Source organism: Eurypyga helias, unplaced genomic scaffold, assembly GCF_000690775.1.
Source record: "Eurypyga helias isolate BGI_N326 unplaced genomic scaffold, ASM69077v1 scaffold47685, whole genome shotgun sequence".
Taxonomy (NCBI): domain Eukaryota; kingdom Metazoa; phylum Chordata; class Aves; order Eurypygiformes; family Eurypygidae; genus Eurypyga; species Eurypyga helias.
Window position 1 is genome coordinate 8733 of NW_010251663.1, and position 20377 is coordinate 29109.

The following is a 20377-nucleotide window of genomic DNA, read 5'->3' on the forward strand; positions in this document are numbered from 1 at the left end:
ACAGGTCAGAGAAAAGAACTGCCAGACCTTTTTTAGCCAGTTACCACAGAACAGTTAAACTATAAAACATAAAGCAGTAACACGCCAGAGAATCTAGGTATGGCTACGGGTCACTGTGGGGCACGGAAGTTTGCCTGGCAGTCACTAGGGTTACATCGACCACATGGGAAGTGATTCAATTCCGTTTACCAAATTGTAACTAACCTTGCATTAATCTTCTGCCATGTAAAGGGAAGGTAGCAAAATGGTTTGTAAATCTGAAGCAGGTAAAAACTTCTTGATGAAACCACATCGGGATGAGCACCTAAAACTTTGTGAGATCTGCATTTCCAAAGAGAAGCAGAAGTAAGAAGCACATCAACCAGTGTAATCCAGAGCAGAAGCAGCGCGAGACAGCGGGTAGCCCCTGTCAGTAAAACAGCCTCACTCACACAGGCCGCTGAGCAGGCCTTGAAGGTGGGTAACGATTGCTCTGGCTCCCCTTCTGCCTGAGCACTGATTTTGGTGACTCTCCAAAAGCATCATTTCCAGACCCATTCACACTGCAGCACCTATAACAAGCAAAACTTGAAAATGCAAAAACCATCCAGACAAACATAAGCCTTTGAAAAACCTGGGATCTTATTCATCAGAATCTTCCTTCTCTTGTTTCTCACACTGTAGAGGAACCACTTCCGGCTGGCAAACGCAGTTGTATTTAACTGATCTGCTCACCCATTCGGGGCCAGAAGGAACCATGAGATCACCTCCTGGGGCTCTCCTGAAACAGGTCTTTACATTTCACCCAGCTACACCTGCAATTAATGCTGTAACTGTACTGAGCTGGGCTGGAGTGTTGACATTTTTGGGTGGGAGCTGATACCCACACCAGAACACGTGCTTCCACTGACTGTTCTCACAGTTAATCGCTCCACGGCTAGAAACAGAGTTCAGTTTGAAACAGACTGAATGGGACCGTGGCTCCCAGCTACTGACTCCCGTTCTGCTTTTATCTGGAAGATCACAGAGCTCTTCAGCAACTGGGAATCACCGTGCCGGAATATGTATGTTTTAAAGCAAGACACCTGAATTCTTCCCTTCCTAAATTAAACAGATAGAGTTCTTCAAGTCTTTTATTACACGATGCTTTCTCAAGCTTGAGTCATTTTGAGCTGTGTTTTGAATTCCTGCCAGCGTTTCCAACCCGGTTTTCAAACAACTAAGGAGGTAACTCTACACAGCATCCGCGTGCTGACCAAAAGCAGGGTCGGCACCACTTCGAGCACCCTGTCTTGTCTTCAGGCCTTTTGCCACATCAACCCACGATCTCCTGCGCAGCACCTTCAGCTCCCGGATCACCGTCGGTCACTACCCTCCAGCAGACAGCCGCCCACGGCTGCGACGCAGCTCACGCTCTCGCTCCTCAGCTGATGAACGCTGCCACTGAAAGGCAAACGCAGCCCGTAGCTTGGTCTGCGGGAGAAGAAATGACAAGTGCCCCTGGACTGCTCCGTGCATATTGTCATTTACCCCCCAGACTGCCCCGAGGGTTCATCAGCAACGATTTAAAACTACTTCCAGAGCACGGATCCAAGCGCCAAGTAGCGTTAGCACTAGGTTAGTGACCTGAGCTGACGGAACCACGCAAGCCACCTTTAACTGGGGTAGTGGTGGTGTTTGCCACCCATTCTTAAATACAACAGTAAAGTCCAACGCTGATTTTGAAGCTAGATTGACAGACAGCGTTCAGAATTTTAAAAAGCAATGCTACCACACAACACAAAGTATCTTTGCGTTTTCTTCATTAAAGCAACAGTTTCAAAGCAAGAAGGAAAACCTGTTTGAGAAACCCGCCATGTTGTAACTTTTCAACATCTGGTTCCTCAAATAAATATTCCGAAATAAATAAAGAGTTCTTCCGCCCATCCTGTGTTGAAATGAGCCAGGACAACATGTTCCTGGACAGCACTCCCCCTGGGAAGGCGGGGGGTGAGGGAGGAAGGGAGACAGGGAGTCCACACATACCAAAAAAATCAGCGTTGCATGAGCAAGCAATTAACAAAGCACGTGGAGAAGTCACCTACTGCTGCCATTACGTCCCAGTAACCCACTTACAATTTGGAGTTAAATAAGGAGTTGCCAAAACAAAGTGACTCAGACTCAGCTCACACCCTGCCGTGATAAGATAAATTTAACATCTTAATTATCGGTGAGCAGAGAGGTAACAATATGGCCTGAAAAAAGCTCAAGTGTCACATTGAAAGAAAGCTGCAGTTTGTGCAGAGAAAGTCAGGCCAGTAACACACTACAGGCAAAACCGTTGGACACGCTATCCCCCAGCTACAGTCTCACACGCTTCCGACTGCGGCAACCACTTGGCAAGTACCTTAGACTTCAGGGTACCTAAAACACTGTGTGTAAACACACATACAGAAACATCACTTCCATCCCTGACTTAACATGACAAAGCCATCCCAACAGCTGACAGGCAACTCAGCTTAAGGGTAAAGCAAAAGCAGGACTGAGCTGTTGAACTATGCCGCAGAGGGCACAGCCCCAGCCCAGCCCGCAGCAACCCCATGTTCTCAGCTGCCTGATCTTCCTACCTTCCCTGTCCTCGCATGCATTGCGGCAAGATAGTTTTGCATTGCTTTAACTGTACCAATGCCAGGGAGTACTTGTTTTTCTAACAGTTAAATACTACCAGAGGTTTTTAAATAAACTCTGAAGTGCATCTGCTATTCAGACTGTTACAGACACCAGAAAACTGAAAACTACCACACGGTCAGTGCAGGATTATTTCTAAAGGGAGAAACTTCTTTCCCCATGTGAAGTCTCTTACCCCCTTCACTGTTTTTGAGTGTCCTAGAATTTAATCAGTTGGCAGACCTACATCATATTTACTTGAAGATAGTTGACAGGGATGGAAACAAATCTGACAATAATCTCCCGTTAGTCTTTGCCTATTACATCACTAAAGAACTTGGTAAGAAACACTGAAGCAGGAAATAACTTGGAATGAGCAGTGTAAAACAGACAGAAAGAGGAAACTAGATGTTACTCACGCATAGAGAATAACTTGGCAAAGAGGCCACATAAGCGAACGCCCGTAAATCTAGTTTGTAACCTCTAGTGAACATATGGAGGGAGGCCCAAGTTACAGCTTTACAGATCAGCTCCCGAAGCATCAGATTTGGCAGCCCAGGACGAAGCTGTAACTGGTTAAATGAATGAAAGCACTTTAATCCCTTGAGAAGGCTAAGGCCCCTTAGGTTGATAAGATCTTTATTTATTTTAAATAGCATCTGGTCTGGCCAGGAAAAAGCCCAAGATGCTCTCAAAGCTGCTTCAACCTCTGGTAGATGCAACGGCTGTCAGATAAAGCAGATCTCCCCCTTTTATTTCTACAAGTCGGGTTTGTTTGCTTGGTTAGTTCCAGGGTTCGCGCTTGTTTGTTTGTTTTCTAAATCACCTTTGCATCGGGCTCTTAAGAAATCACAAGTGTTTGCAATACCCGGGTAAACAGGTTCTCTGGCTGTAACTCCAACAGGAAACAAACTGGCTCAGCCTGAAAGTAATTTGTCTTCCCACCCAATTAGTCTTCAGTTACTCTTTCCACATCTGGCTTAGCACCTAGTGACACCACTTCCACCGGCACAAGCAGCAATCACTTTGTGCACAGGAATTCTTATTCATGCAAGGTTCAGAACGTGGAAAGCGCAGCCCGGTTTTCAGCAGGCAAACCCAGCTACAGATGCCCCGTCGCTAACCAGTGAAGGCGGGATGAGCGCAACGACGGAAATGCCGATTTCCCCACCAACATCTCCCACCTGACAGCAGTCCCCAGATACGAGATCAGGCTGCCCAGAGTCTAACAACTAAACCATATCCAGATTCCAGAACATACTTCAGATGCTAAGAATAGATATGATGGTTAATACAGAGCTATTAATAAATTTGTCTTTGGTTTAGCTATTTTTTTTAGTAAAAGTTACACATCCATGCCACAAATGAAACGCTGAATAATGAGTTACATATCAAAACCACAGTTCTTTTAAATATGTACTTTATCTGCCTACATTTTCAACATTTCTGTGTATTAAAATAAAGTATTTCCAAATACTTGTTAGTGAAAGGAAAATTACTGCTCAGCTTAAAGTCAACTGAGCAATTAAGTAGACGTGTGCTGAATACAGCTCAGAGAGATGGGGATTTGGGGGAGACAGACTTCTTACCAGGGCTTTCCAAGAGAGAAGGAGGGCTTGTGTGCTGCTCTAACCTAACCATCTCTGAGGAGGGGTAAACTACAGACACCTAAACGGCCTCTCCTTCTGCATGGGAACATCCGTTCGGGGGTACAATATTTCAGCTCGTGTATTCACTACACTTGGTTGGATTTGCTTTGACTCCTCCAGAGTCTCAAGGAGGAGAACTTCTAACAAAACAGGACAGTGTGAATTTCTCCACTATTACTGCATTTCCCCTACGGACATTGCTGTCTACCACAAGCTATTCGTCTGATGTTTACATCTCAATTTAATGGCCTGGAAGATGCCTTCTTCAAATTGAGGGGAAAAAAATAGTCGTTGCTGAACATTGTAGCAAATCTACTGAAGTATTTTTCTGCAGGCATGCACGGGAACACAACCCAGCTGACACATCACCTACCTGTCTGTCTGGTTTGATGTTAATGAGATGTTTTCTTACTTTATTACTAAATCTGTATTTTTTTTTAAAAGACCTCAGTTCTCCCACAGCAGCTTGGGGGGACTCCACATGTGGGACACATAGCATTAGGTAATTCTAACTTTAAGTGCACAAAAGACTGGTGAAACAACTAGATGTCAAAGGAATAAGAAAATGAACTTAAGACATTTTTTCTACCCCCGCAAACCAATACACACCACGCGCTAGAGCTTTAATCAGCCCTTCAAGATCCCGCTGCACGTACAGCCCCTCACTAAGCTACCGCATCCCAGCGCCACTGCTGTGCACATCTCATGCCGGAGTTTGCTGACAGAACGCAGAGGCAGCTCGTGCTTCTTTTCACACAGAGGAATAGTCCCGACACCTCAGTAGGAACCGAAATGTTCCAACAAAGCTTAGCTGCTAGGAAATGTCAGTTTGTCAAGCCTGAAATGCCTTCTGAACCCGACACTTCAGGTTCAACAAACTTGTGTCAAATTTACTTGTGTGTAATGTTAAAAAGAAGCTGAGTTGAGATGTGAATTGGTGAATGCCTTTCCCTGGTGTTTCAGCAGTTGTCAGAATGGCCTCTGGGTTCTCGATAACCCAGACTGGACAGAAAAAAAAAAAGCTGTATGATTTTGCCTTTTTTGTCAAAGGTATCATCCCAAACCAGCCAGTTGCCAAAAAATCTCCGAAACAAAACAAAACAACCCCTGAACAGATCAATTCAAGGTAACTCCTATTAAGTGCGTTTTAAAATCAAAGTTAGGGGAAAAAATTTAAGAGATTGAAATACTCCAGTGTAACACTCCACACCCTAAAGATCACACACGAAGATCAACGAAAGCTGAGCCACATCTGAAGTCCACTGAGAATGTAATCCTGGCTGAGCAGCTAGGCCTTACCCATTTCGGAATGTGCCCTTAAGGACATACTTTCCAGTTAAGTATTTTAATAAGACTCCCAAACGGGCTTTTGTCTATCATGAATTCATTGTTCTGAACTGTAATTCTCCACTGCTGGAGGCTCGCCGTTTTCAAGACGCAATCCTCAGCAGTTGTTTTCCCCGTGTATCCACAGTTATCACACAGCACTGCTGTTACTAGGAACCTGCACAAAGCACTTGGCAGCAGTCAGTCCAAGCTGCAAGAACTGATGACTGCGCGCAGCGTTCGGTCGCCGGAGCTCTGCAGCGGTACAGACTGGAGCACGTGCCATGGCTGCGATGCTGCACTGTCACTCAGAGGGGAAGCTCTGTGCTGAGGTGGGACTGAAAATGCCGACAGGCCCCTCATCCTCTTGTGTAACACAGGACTGAAAAGTCACTGCTGTCAGTATCAATAAAAAACAAGTGAGAGGAAGCAGTCCAGTTGCATTTGCACCTTTGATGGGGACGGAACGGCTAAGCAAGCTATGGCAAGCGCCAGGCAGGCCTGGCGCCTTCACAACACCCAGTGCGAGGTGTGGGCGCTGAGGACAGTTTCCAGCAGCCCCGCAGGTAACGGTTCAATTCGACAGGCCATAGTGCTGGACAGGAGTTCAGTGGCAGAGAAAAAAAATATGCATTAACAGATGGAGGGATTATTCAGCCAAGTTTACTATTATTTGCACTAACCTGGCAATCTAAGATATTTACATCTGAATTATTCTCAGACACGACAGCAGCAGAGTGTGGGATCTACTACAAAAAATTAGCATGGGACCCAAAAGGATTAAAAATGAGCAGAGAAGAATCCTGTCCACATAACATGCGTATTCCTGTACGGACCCTGTCTTCTACTGGCACCCAAATTACAGATACGCATCACTGACACGCTGTGCCAGGAACTGCCCCAAAACCTCAAACTACAATTTGATGATTCAACAGGAAGACTTAAGGCAAACAGAGGAAGTCGGGAGAATGAAATACTAAGTTCAATCTGCTGTACTTAGCAAACCGAATCTGGATCAAACTGGGGCAGTTAGGATATGCTGCTCCTGTCATTTGCTCGAACAAGACACAGGAGAGTCAGAGCGATGCCTTCATGGGCATCGAGAATTGTTCCACGCAGAGGACATCCCAGAAGATCTCACAAAGATCGCTAAGAAAAAGGCAAGCAAGTGGTTAAAAAACCGACGCTGACTGGAAGAGGACAGGGCCCTTCTCTGACAGAAATAGCCAGAGATAAACAGCAAACCTTTGTTTCCATTGCCACTCCTAGAGAACACATCTCAGTCCACCTCTGGCTGTCAGTCAAACCCTGCCCTCACTTCACCTTCGTCTCCTTTACGCTTCTTCAACTTGGCCCCATGTTTTAAGATCTCTTTACGCAGAAAGAGGAGTCAGATCCTTCCTTAAGAAAACAGACTTTAAAAAACATCATGGTATCAATCCACCTTCACTGCAGAACCATGATCTGGTGGGGCAGTACAGGACAAACCATAGAATCCATGAGGTTTTTTCTACACAAGGATCTTAGAGTAACCCCAGAAATAATTTCTGAGCCAGGGCATTCGTTCCTGTCCTTGTTTCTACCTCATGGCAATTAAAAAAGTTATTCTGTAAATAAAAGGAGATTGTATCAAAACAACAGTAAGAGAGTTCTTCAGCTTAATGACCACACAAGTAATTCCCACCCAAAATCAAATTTGTTAGAGTGGCGATCACCAGGTCTGCGATAGACCTGGTGGACACACAAACATGGTTCTGGTCATATCCAAAAGCTAGGCACAGCGACTTTATTTAAAGAAGACAACGTAAACAATGCATCGCCGGCTCCCTACTGCCCTCTCGAGCAAAGGCGAGCGTTCCAAGGCAAAGGTTCCCACCTCTCTTGGCAATTATCAGAAATGACCCATGCTCTATTACACTGATCCAAGTGGAAAAGGCATACAACGTAATTATTAAAAAAACCTGTTCAAACTAACAAAACTTAATTCCCTTTTAAAAGAGTGAACTGATCCATCAGCAGAAGCATTTATGGTTCCAAATTTAGGAAGGGCAGCCAAGTAACGTGGCACATCACCAAAAGAACACGTAATTCCCGGGTGATCAGCGGCATTATGTGACTACTTCTGCTGCTGCCTATCACTGCTCAGGGGAACAATCAATTATTGAACTGCTAGCTTTCTAAAGACAAGGCCCTGGAAAGGGGGATAGCGCTGCATGGAAATCACAAGCTCATCTTTCATTTAGCAGGACTGTGGTTCTTGAAGTTACGGAAAGGCAAGGTACAAATCTCACTGCGAGAGACGGAATTGTTTTTAAATGCCAGCAAAACATAACAGATGAGAAACTGCCAAATAAACCATTTGATCTTGGTACTGTGTAGATCTTCCTCCAGTTGCAAAGCTGCATGCAAAGAGCTTGTCTGCAGAAGACACTTGAGGAAAAGAAAGCTAGAGCATCAGTTTACATTACCTTGACCACGGAACTAGGCAAGTTTTGGGCATTAGCAGAAGTACAGTTCATCAATGGGAAAGCAGACACAGAGGCTGCAGAAGAATCTTACCAGAACTCGATCGCCAATTTTGAGCTCCCTTTCTCCCTTCTTTAGTGATCCAGCTTCAGAAAGATTTGATATAGATTCGCTTGCAGTTTTTGTAAGATTGCTAATCTGAGATGGAGTTGAATGGTCCTTAGCAGCAAGTGGTGAAGTTTTCTGTGGAATTCCTGATGGGGGAAGTGCAGACACCACACTAGCAGCCGATGTGGAAGTTGGTGATGTAGCCCTAGAAGCATGAGCTGTCTGTGTACCGTTGGCTTCATCTTCTGTCAGCACTTTTCTTGTCAATTTTGATGGTCTTGTAAATATTCCCCTCAAGGGTTCACACTGGAAATAGCGAACTCCAGCCACAGAGCCATCGTTCTTACCAATTGGTTCATCCAGAACAATCCCTGCCCACTGTCCTGGAGCAAACTGTGTTTCACCAAGGAACTGAATAAAGCCAGGTTTATTTCCATTGACCCAAACACGCTCCCCAACTCTGAAATCATCCACAAACTCTTCATGTGCATCTGCAGTGGTTGTGCTTGAGGTCTTTTCACTGGAGGCTGCTTTTTCTGCTGGAGCTGGAATCAAACACAGTGAGAAAGCAACAGGCATCAAATACATTAATATTCCAGAAAGCATCATTACTTAGATTCAATGTAACAAGCATTTGGAAAACCATGATTTCTACAGGGAAGAGCACAATTCCAAATGTTCTTACTCATTTTCACACTGCAATCTCTGGGTTTCAGTAATTAAAAATCTAAGGACAGAGACACTGAATTCATTTCATGTAGGTTTTGCAAAAAATCTTGTGAAGATTACAAGTCTTACTCAAAAACTACCAATCATTTATACCATGACAAGGGTTATTCAAGGAAAACTGCTTGATCACATTCTTCAACTTCAGATTCTTTGCATGTTGTACACATCATTTTTTTAAGTCAGAGGTACAAGCTAAACTACCCTGCTGTACATCTTAAAAACAGGGCATGCTCATAGCTTTCAAGATACTTTTTGTTAGAAGATGAATGAGGAAGAAGTTAAAGATGTTTAGATCTTTCTTACCAGCTGCAACAGATGCAGGTGTTTTCAGCAAGGTACCCCCATGCTTGATGGACTTTGAAGGAGCCTTAAGACCACTTGGTTTTAACATACTCATCTTTTTGCAATACCAGTGTTAACGCTCTTAGTCGGTAGCAACTATCCTTTGCCAAACATGGAGAAATATACGACTCGTTTTTTTCCAACTTTGGAAGAAACCTGTATACAAAAATATTAAGACAGGAAACAAAAATCAGTATTTTAATTTCTGCAGAATAAATTTATACAAACACACAGTCTGTGTATGAAACGTATGATAAAAGATGCTTTGCAATAACAACCAGAAGCATCTCCAGGATAGCATTTCCAAATCCTCATCTTTTGAAGGCCATTTCCTATTAAAAGACACTAAGTCCGAACCTAAAAATATCGAAATAGCTCACTTCACTAAATGCTGCTGTAGTCACCCTGAGCTTTAAGCTAAAAGGCTATTTTAAGAAAGAAAAACAAAGCTCTTCACAGCATTACTAACATTACACACAGATAGAACCACTCTGCACACCCTGCTGTTTTCACACACATTTTTCAAGTGTTGCAATAGCCCAGCAAAACCAAACCGAGACCAGAGAACTAACTGAAAGAAAAAGCAATAGAACCAGGAAATTCAGGATAAAAACAATAAAAGTTTTTAAGAGGGACTGGAACTGAAAAACTAAAATCGATCAACAGAATGAGATGATGACAACCGAAAAATAAACATTCACCTCAGCTGTTTGTGATCTTCCCGATGACAAGACGCTCTGGCTCACAGTCCCCAACGCAGTGCCCCAGCTACGCTCCTCTGGGAAGAGGAGGAGGGACCCTTCCCGACGCCGCTAGGACAGAGCGCTGCTCCGACTCGGACGGCAGCTATAAGCTTTTCAGGGGACTGTGTCAGAAGGCTTCTGCCACAGAAGGCATCTTCCTTCTGATGACACAAGCTTTAGAAAGGCTTTTTCATCTATAATGAAAAATGTTTTTGGTTTTCCTCAAATACGGATTCAAAGCCAACTTGTGACTGCTCTCCCCTCACCCTCCAACTGCTGTGCACGAACGCAGCGCGGCTGTTTGCTAAGCTTTCTACACAAGGCACGGACAGAACAGCCACGTCCCCCTTACAGGGAAAGAAAAGGAGAGGCGGACATGCGGCAGTAGACTGTTTGCTCAGAATGTGACAAACAAGAACGGCAAAGCAGGTCACAGCCCTGCGTTTGCTCAGCGTTTTGGCACCACGCGGTACACAAGCCGAGGCAGAAAGCCGGCCAAGCACAAACTCCACAAACCATCGCCAGCAGCACCCAGGTTCGCAGACCGGGCGCGCAGCACGTTTGAAGGTAAAACAAACACTAGTGACGGAGAGACTGGGGCGCTACAGGAAGAGAACACGGCAGAGACAAGCCAACCGTATCCTCTGCCGACCAGTTCTACCCCTCATGTATCATTAATAGCCAGCACGAGTGCTCCTAACAATCAATTCACTGTGAAAAGGAAGCAAGCATCAGGCACAGGGCTGCGTGAAGCTAGATAACGAAGCGAGACATCACCTCTGCTGTTCTGAGATCGGCCATGCCAAATTCAAGCCATTTTCTAAGGCAGCTGCAAAAATGCTGCACTTTAAAAAGCATTAATTAGCACCTGGGCTGTATGGTGTTGGTCTACAACTGAAGTTACGCTCCATGAAAACTCGGAAGCAGCACTGTGGGATCGCCAAGCGTTTGTCCAGCACTGCCACCGGTGCGTCACCCACCCATCGGCAGTTGTGACCGCCCAAGAGAAAAAGCTCTCCGTTGTCTTTGCAAGATGTATGCCAATTTACTATTCAGTTTTAAGTGGGAGCTTTCATGTTCCTGAAAGCAGAGGCAGCTCTAAAATCAAAGCAGAAGGATCCACATGAAATATGACTAAGCCGTGAACAGCGAGGCATACAGTTACACGAAGAACAACTGGTGGATCACGTAAGATGTCACTGGATGCAGCAGGAACACTCTTTTGTGGGGTTTTCCCCCTCCTACTACATACCTGCCCTCCCTGCTAAATCCGAGTACTTTGTTGTAGAAATCTTCCAAATCTGCACTTCACCCGTACATGCCAAGGACTTGAAGAGCCTTCCCTGTCTCTCTTCCACACATGCCACCACCCAGTCTTCCTCGCAGCGCCGGCCCTATTCCCTCCAAGGCCAGATCCCTGTGCGTGCCCCCACTGCTTCCCTCAACCCACCGAAATCCACCCGATGGAACAAGTCTACATAATAAAGGAGGACTTGCTCAAATACAGAAATGCGAGAAGTATCGAGGTCAGTTCCTCGTAGTTCAGAGTCTTCTCTGCCAGTGCCAAACAAGAGATTTATGGGAATTCAACAAACTCATCTGGACCAAAGGCAAGTCCTCCTTAAGGACATTCCTTAAGGAAAAACTGCCTCCTAAAACGTGGAACCTAGAAGCTTTCTTACAGTATTCCACCATTCTTTGCCATATACTACCTCTTATTTTGCCCCCAAAGCGCATTCCAGCACCACACAGGTAGCATCCATCTAATCATGCAAGGATAGGAATTCTAAAAGGAAACAAACACTAGATTACCCTCCAAAATGACATCTTGCCAGTTTCAAATAATTACTTATTAATAGATGTCTAACAAGCCTCTGCTCAACAGCAAGTTAGAACGTTCTAACGTTGCATTTCTTGGCTCGGGGTACTCACTCATATTTTAATCTTGCTCTCCACAGTCACGGGTTATGTATTTGCTGTGTCATTTGCTTGTCTCAACACAGAGGCCCTCAACTAGGCCAGCAGTAACACAATCTCTTGCGCCCTAGTTTCAGTGTTACTGAAATTGTAGCTTAATTCAAAAAGCTGGTCAAATATAGGCAGCACGTTGTGGTAAATTACTGCCTTAGTGCAACAGTGAAAATGCAACCTTCGGTCCTAGAAAGAGACAGGACCTTCACAGTAGTGTTTCCTAATAGAATTCATGAAACATAAACACGTAACTGCACCAAATGCACTTCCTAACAGGCCCCAGAAGTCAGTTACCTCATTTTAGTTCTCCTAAGAGAGCAGCTAGCTGCTTGTCTGGATGTGTTCTCTGTCCTTCTGCATGGGCTTTGTGTGGCAAGGTACTGGTACCAGGGGGGCTAACAGGGGTGGCTTCCGTGAGAAGCTGCTGGAAGCCTCCGCTATGTTCGACGGAGCCAACGCCAGCCGGCTCCACGGCAGACCCGCTGCTGGCCAAGGCTGAGCCCATCAGCGATGGTGGCAGCACCTCTGGGATAACATATTTAAGAAATGGAAAAAAATCCCATACAAATGGGGACAAGAAACTGTAGAAAGAGGGTGATGTGAGAGAAACAGCCCTGCAGACGCCCAGGTCAGTGGGGAAGGAGAGGGACGAGGTGCTCCAGGCACGGGAGCAGAGACTTCCTGGCAGCCCGTGGCGCAGCCCACGGTGATGCCGGCTGTGCCCTGCCACCATGCGACGGGGCAGCAGAGACGCCCCGGCAGCCCAGGGAGAACCCCATGCTGGAGCAGGGGGATGCCCGAAGGAGGCCGTCACTCCACGGGCAGCCCGCACTGGAGCAGGCTCCTGGCAGGAGCTGTGGCCCCATGGAGAAAGGAGCCCAGGCTGGAGCAGGTTTGCTGGCAAATCCTTACTTACCTTTTACAGACCTCACAAGTAGTGCATGGATCGAAGCAATCCATGAGCAACAAGTTGAGAACTGCTGGTTTATGAAAATAAGTCCTACTAATCTGATAACAGAGTCTATTGTCAAGTTGAGATTAAAAACAAACAAATAAAATTTAACCACATAACCCTGGATTAAAAAAGCAGGATGTTTTTCAACTGTCAGAAAGGAATTTCTATAATAAAAAGAAAACAGCTGTCCACTGCTGTTTCTTTTAAGACGGTATTTTTGACAGCTAGTAGCCCAAAACGAACTAAGACACAGCCAGGTAAGGAAACAAGGGAGGGAGTTAGAGACTCAGGTCACTCTACTTAGGAACCATATAGTCACTACAAGACTGTAACAGCAGCTCTTCAAGCTCAGCTGGTGTCTGACAAGCATGCTGTCACCACCACTCCCTCCTTCCTCAGGGCTGGTAGTGCCAACACTGAAAGTAAAAAGTTCCATCGGATAAAACATTTGAAACAATGACCTGACAATTTAAGGAAGAAACATTTGCTCACACCACTGCTCGCCACCGCCGTCAGACAGATGCAGTGTTTCCATGGAGAAAAGCAAGTTGCCTGTCCCTTTGGTACAGAAACAGAGAGGATATTCTGGAACAGAGCAGCGCAATGTTTGAATTGACTCAAGCCAGACTGCCCCATCGCTGTCGTCTGCACGCAGACACACGCACTCTGACTGGGGGCAGTGCGCCCGGGGGCTGCGACACTACTCGCGTGCCTATTTGTGTAACACAGGGAAAAAGTGTTTTAACTGATGGCCCTGCACTGCTGGTTACCCACGAGTCCTTCAAAACATTTCAAATCAGAAAGGTTAATATTAAACTTCGTTAACACCATCAAGCGACTAAATGCTGCTGAAGTTGCCTTTCAATGCCGACACATTTCTAAGCTCCAGAGACCAGCTCAATCTGCTAATTCTAAGCAAACCAGTGCTTTGTAAAACACATAGAAACATACAGACTGACGATACAGAGTGAATATTCTAAAAGGATTGTGTAGAACAGATCACTGCTGAAAACCTGACAGGGATCTGTAACCAGAGACCATCATTTGCAGTCCCTGTGGCAGCCAACCAGCAGGTATCCAGAAAAAAAATTCTGACCATACCAGGAAGAAAATGTAACGAGTACAGAATAAATCAGACAATCCTGCCTGTAGAAAAGCGATATGGAAAATACATTTCAAACACCAACACAATCCTGTAACTTCATTTTTCCAAGGGAAAAACCAAACTCACCACATGAAGCACTACATTTGAAATAACAGCCCGAGCAGCATTTTTAAAATATGTTTCATACTTTTGATGTTCATACACTACTGCCAAGCTTCCACAAGCTCCTGAATCATTCCTCAAATATCCCAACAATGCTTTATAGAAAGTAACTTGGAATTTTGAACCTGGAAATTTTTTCTTCTGGTCCACAAGTTACTGCAAGAGCTCAGACTCTTCAGAGCTACAAATGCTTACAACTCCTAAAATTACTGCAAAGTTCAAATGGTAAAGGGTATAAGCATTTTCTGTATGATTCAGATCCAGCTCTTATTACATCTCTAAAAGTTGTCTTTGTGGTCTCCTGGGCTGGTATTACATTTCTGTGAAAAGTGCGTACATACATTTCCAAAAACACTCAAAATAATGCCTTCAGTTGAATTTACAGGCTTTTGAAATTCACAGACAATTTAAAAGTACAACCAGATTCCGGCTTTGAACAAAACAAATGCACTGCACTGCAATTTACCTCTTGCTACCTGTTTAAGAGCATTTCTCTCTGTGCAAGAATGTGCCAGATCCCAGACACCAACTTCCAGAAGGCTCAGAGAGGAATGAGATGAATTCATCCACAGCAGGTCCCCACGCTGACCAGCCACCAACATCCTTACTGAAACCATTCTGGACGAGGTGTCGCATAGGGATAAACCACAGAAAGCAGACAGGCTCACGCACCCTCCCTAAATAGCATTTCCTTTTGCCCCCATCTTGTCTTGTTTCCAGGGAGGAATACAAGGATAGTCCTCCACTGCTACGTATTCTGCAGACAGATTTCTCACGTTTTGCAGTGTCAGCACAGCCAGAGCGAGAGATGAGCCGCATCCTGGAGCGACGGTCTGCGCGATCACGATGCCTCCTCTGCTGCGCGCTGGGTCTGTTGGAGGTGTTTCACCTTGGGCAACCACAAAAGACTGAACCACCGTTTTGCAAGCGCTGGATTACATGGGCTCTTATGTGCCTATCGCACCAGTGTTTGGTACCTCCCTTTTAAAGGCAAAAAACATTCTGCATTTAAAACTCTGGTTTTAAATGAAAAAAAAAAAAATCAGATAAAAAAAAAAAAAAAGGAATGCAGACCTTTCCCTCAGATCTGCTGTTTGCAGATACCGGTACAGGAAATAAAAATTTGATAAGAAAATAAGCAAGAATGTCTCCTAATTTATACAGGATCGTTCTTCTTAGGACATTCTACTTCAGCCCATTCCAGTCCAATGAAAACAACCATCATATGAATCCTAGAGAGCTGTATCCTTAACAAAGACAAACTCTTACCCTACATTAAACACAAAGCCTCAGTTTCTCATACCACGTTCTTATGATAAACATCAATTTTATGAGGGACAGGTTCCAGAAGAAGTGCCTCTCGGTTTATTTTAACCAGGCATAACTACTAAATTAGCAGAATGAAAGCAATCCTTTGCTCTTCTTCTGAAGTGCCTTCAAAGTCACTCCGAGGATTCTTCCAGGAAATTACTGTTGCACGCAAGTTTTAGTACGTCTACAGTCTAACTCAAAATACAGTTCACTTTCACTATCAGAAGAACACAAAACCCAAAGCTTGCAATGAGCTGGGATGCATGCCCACGGGTATGACCCAGCTCTTTTGACAGTGTCACCGATTTGATGAACAGAACTTGGAGAGTGGCTGGCAAATTACTCCAGCAGAATCAGACCTATACGATCACCAGCAGACAGCCTGAAAAAATCTTTCAACTCCATTTTAGAGGGCATTTGTTTAGATAAACATTACTTAGTCTGAAGCAACTAGTGTGTTCGGTGAAACAAAGATGCCCAGAGGATACTCAAAACAGCCCCAACGCTGACACAAACACTACACCTTGTCATCACTCACCCCACTATCAAGCAACCATCACACCACAGTGTAAGGACACCCCCATAAATAGCTACAGGGTTTCTGTGACTTCACAGAGTGAATCTCTGTTTCCTTAAGGACTCAGAAGACACTCCTACTTTCTTGTACCCTTAGAGGGATTGGGAAGACAACTTTTATTGTTTCGGAATCAATCCAAATACCCCATGATGCTGTCCCTCATTAAGGACGCGACTAACCTGGGGCACATGCAGCAACTTTAGAGCTGTTTCAACTGGGATAGATGATGCTTTATTTCTCTGTCATGGAGATGACTGGAACTGTTCACAGATCCATAGAATATTCAGGACCAAAGACTTTTAGATTCTCTTGCAACATAAGGGCTTTTATGGCAGCTGGGCCTGCAGACAAATCTGTATTTCTCCTTTGATTTTCAGCCTGCTGAGTAATTTCAATTAAATAAAGTAAAAGGCAGGAGTTTTCTAAAAAAAAATATATATATATATATTCATATATATATTCTTAGAAGTTTCACAGAAGGAGGCAAATCAGTAGGAGGGAGACTTGTGTTCATGTAGTCTTGAGTTTCTCCCAGTGACTTTAGACCACACCAACTAATTTCTGACGCAGAATGGAAAACTCAAGTATTGCCATCAGCACACTAGGCAGCAGCAGGTTAGCAGCATGTTTGGAGAGAACACAAAATTTCAGTATAATATAGTTAGGAAGGCAACCATTAAGAGACACAAATCCACCGAAAATTAGAGGGGTTTAGTGACATTGCTGTTGGTAAATGAGACGCATGCCTGCTTTTCTGCCTTGAAAAGTGCCAGATATTCACTGCAATCTGGATAAACAGGATTCTGTCCGCATATGCTTGAGAAAGGGAAAAGGCAGGGTAAATTCCTATAATCAAGAAACTGTAGTGAGTACAAGATGAATCAGATCCAAGATAGTAAGAGGCTTAGGACCTCAAACCATCAGTCAGATATTACAGCAGTGATGTGAGGAAGTAAATCATTAAAGCTTCTGCTCTGCTCATGGATTTTAATTCTGCATCAAGGGCACTTTCAGTCACTTCATCTTACCATTCTCTAAGTTGCTATGCTCATTCACATTCCTAAATGCCTTGCGATCCTCTGTAAAGAAACGTACCATTGACACAGAAAGACTCAGACTGCTGAATACGAAGCACAAATGAGAGAGGATGTCTTTAACAAAAACTATTTTGGGCTAGCAATTTGTGAGTAATTTTTTCCTCAGTCTATGTTGCCACTCCTAATCAGAGTCTGTTCAATTTTTTAAGAAGATTCTTATTAATTAAAGATGGGAAAGAGCTGATAACTGTGCAAAAGCTTTAAAAAAATCACATAAAATGTGAGGCAGACTCCAACACGTCAAGTTACCGCTGTACAGATGCACTGTAAGAATGTCACTGCTGTAGTCTATTAAAAGACCAGAAAGCACATGATGCTCCTGAGCACACATCATTCCCTACAGAGTGAGTCAAGGATCGAGAAGTACAGAAAATTTGCACCCAAGAAAGTAAATAATCCTGCTAAGTCCACTGTCAGTGCTTACTACTTTTCCTAACCGAAAGAGTAATTTGTTTGACTCTCCGCACCGACTTCTGGCGATAACGCGCTTCAACCGCCTCAGGAAGCGCGTTCAGTCCACAGGAGCGATTACGACTGTAGAATGGCAGAGCACCAAGTTTAATTTAGCTGGGATCTAAAGTTTAACTGAAAGTTTGAGAAGGAAAAGATCATCTCCCGTCAGCCTTGAACCCCAATGCCTACAAAGGCAAAAGGCTTCTCCCTCATACAATTACAACTGAAGTGGATGAAACAAAGATGCTGCTTTTTACAGTAAGAACTTAATGTTGATAAACTTGGGTGAAACTGTAACTGCTTCAGAGTCTTTGAAAACATCAAGTCAGCAATCCCTTTTTAGCTCTCCATGTTCTCAGCCTTTTAAATTAGCACCGTGACTGCTCTACGGCCGGCACCTAACGAAGCAGAAGCACAAATACAGGACTTAAATAAAGATTGCTGTGACTGAGTGGATGCCACTGCCAAGCAGAGAAAGAGAAGCAGAGAGTGTCCGATAAGCTATCAAATACCGATTTTCCCTCTCTGACTTGCAATTTTCCCTCAAAACAAGCTAAAAATAGATGCAGTAAGAGTCTAAAGATCAGGAAAACTGAACAGCTTTTAACTGTGTTTCTCCTTAAAATGGTGGAGTGAAGACATGTCTTATAAATTAAAAGAATGCAAAGTACACCCAAGAGCCTTCTGAGTTTGTACAGTTAGGCGAGTGCTCAGGTAGAAACTTGTAGTCTGTTCTTAGATAAATCTAAACCCTCTCCGGCCAGGAGCTAGATACCAGATTTGTGGGCAGTTCTAAGGGTCAGTTGTACCACTGTAAGCCATGCGAGTGCAACATCACTGCAAAAAGAAATGCACGCAGAGGACAGACACCTGGGCAAGCACAGACACACCAGTAGATGTCTGAAATCATCAGGGACCCTGCTGCTGACAGGGCAGGCTTCAGTTCTGCTGGTCAAGAAGAAGGAAACGGTTGCTCCAGCAGTAATTGGCATCTCGCTGAGGGCAGCTGAGATTACAGCTAATGCAGTATAAAATTGCCATTCATTAAATAACAAAACACCAGCCATCTGAAGCATTTCTAAACATGCCAGTCCAATAAGGATTCCAGTGCATTACTTTTTATATGTGCCAGCAGAGCCAGTAGTCCCTAAGGAATGCCAAAAGATTAAACAAGAGCTGCATTCATTCGTGGCCATCATGTTCAAACATTAGAAAACTTGCATTCAACATACAGAGTTAACATTTGACCTGAGTGTTTTAGAGAGAGAAAGAAAAGCAGCTTTGAAAAATCATATTGGCAAGACGGATCACACTATTTCTTGCGAAGGAAGATCTATTTTGAAATATTGTCAGTCACTCACAAGAAAAACTTTAACAGGGCTAAAAGGATAATGGGAGGAACACTAAAGGAATTATCCAGTCTGCCCAACCTAAGCAAATAAAGGCTGTCCTGGATATTCACATTCAGAAGACGGTAAACATAGAGCCTGTAGCTCAGACAGGAAACGTACAGGCGCTCTAGAAAGTCACAGCCATCAGCATATACCAGCACTGTTCCTTCCTACAGTATGATCACGTGAGGAAAGAGGTTCATGTTCCCTACAGTACACCTCCTTGATGCAGGTACACAACAGCTGATTTTCTGCCCCTCACTGGAAAGCTGAGATCTCTGCTTTAAAAGAAACCATACATATTATATAAAACTAAATTTTTTTTGCCAAATAAAGTCTCCCTCTTGATCCCTAAAGATACAGACACTCGAGGTCACACTGCCACGCTTTTCTGCTTCAGCCAACACATCCCTCTCCCTTCAACACACACAAAGCTTTACTGCGCTTGAGCACAGACAGAAAACCTCCCAGATCGTGTAAGGGCTGGACAGGAAGAGAACCCTGAAATCTTATTGTTTTAAACCAAGAACTAATAATCCTCTGCACATTTTTCAGTCATTCTACATTCAGTATGTAAATGAAGAAGTGTTGTACCTCAACAATTATATGTACCTTAGACTAAGGTATATTGGGGGGGGGGGGAGGCATGGGGAGTTATCTACTCCTCCACAGTATCTATTTTGCAGGTGCACACAGACACACACACTTCAGAATAATCCCTCTCTGGGATTGCTAGTTTCAGAATTACATGCCTATTTCTGTTCTCTAAAATTATTTGCAAAGCAGCAGGCATAAAGGCATTTCCTCTTTTGTACCTCTCTTCCTTCTTCTTCCTACGTATTACTACAAGATACCGTACGTTTTAAAATCTTTCTGCCCAGCGATCTCAAAGCAACCTGTGAACTCCCATAAAACCCTACCCATTCAGCACACTGGGCAAGCAGGTGAAGGGGTGGGGAGGAAAGAGTCTTTGTTTCACAGTCATGTTTTTAATCATAAATATATAGTCACCGACTAAATTTTCTCCCCTGTGCTCTGTTTTGGAAGGGATTTTTTTGTGGTGTTGACTTTGTTTTGGTTTTGTTTTTTAATTACTTAAAACACAAAGATGTTATAATGATAAGGGAAAACTAGCTCCTGATTTTAATGCAGCAGGAGCCACATTTCACCTGTAACAGCAACCACGACCTTGCGCCCCAGGGCAGCTGAGGCACAGAAAGGCGCAGGCTGACCCACAGCACTGGGGAGAGAGCAGAGGCCGGAGGGTCCCGGAGCGCTGCGTCTGCCGGGCCATCCCGCAGCTCTAACCCCGGCTGGGCACCGGGCGGGGAGCTCCGGGCCAGCCCGCAGCTCTAACCCCGGCTGGG

At 44.3% G+C, this 20377-nt stretch overlaps 1 protein-coding gene across 1 annotated transcript in view; it reads right to left on the reverse strand.

Annotated features, from left to right (window-relative positions):
- Positions 1–9300, reverse strand: part of LOC104509981 (CAP-Gly domain-containing linker protein 1-like) — a gene marked incomplete at its 3' end in the record, with an annotated part of 15064 nt that extends 5764 nt beyond the window's left edge. The window contains exons 1-2 of the mRNA XM_010152098.1: positions 9207–9300; positions 8160–8719 (exon numbers count right to left, since the gene is read on the reverse strand). Coding sequence (XP_010150400.1) covers positions 8160–8719; positions 9207–9300 — 654 coding nt within the window. The remainder of the gene's footprint in view (positions 1–8159; positions 8720–9206) is intronic.
- Positions 9301–20377: the final 11077 nt, after the last annotated feature.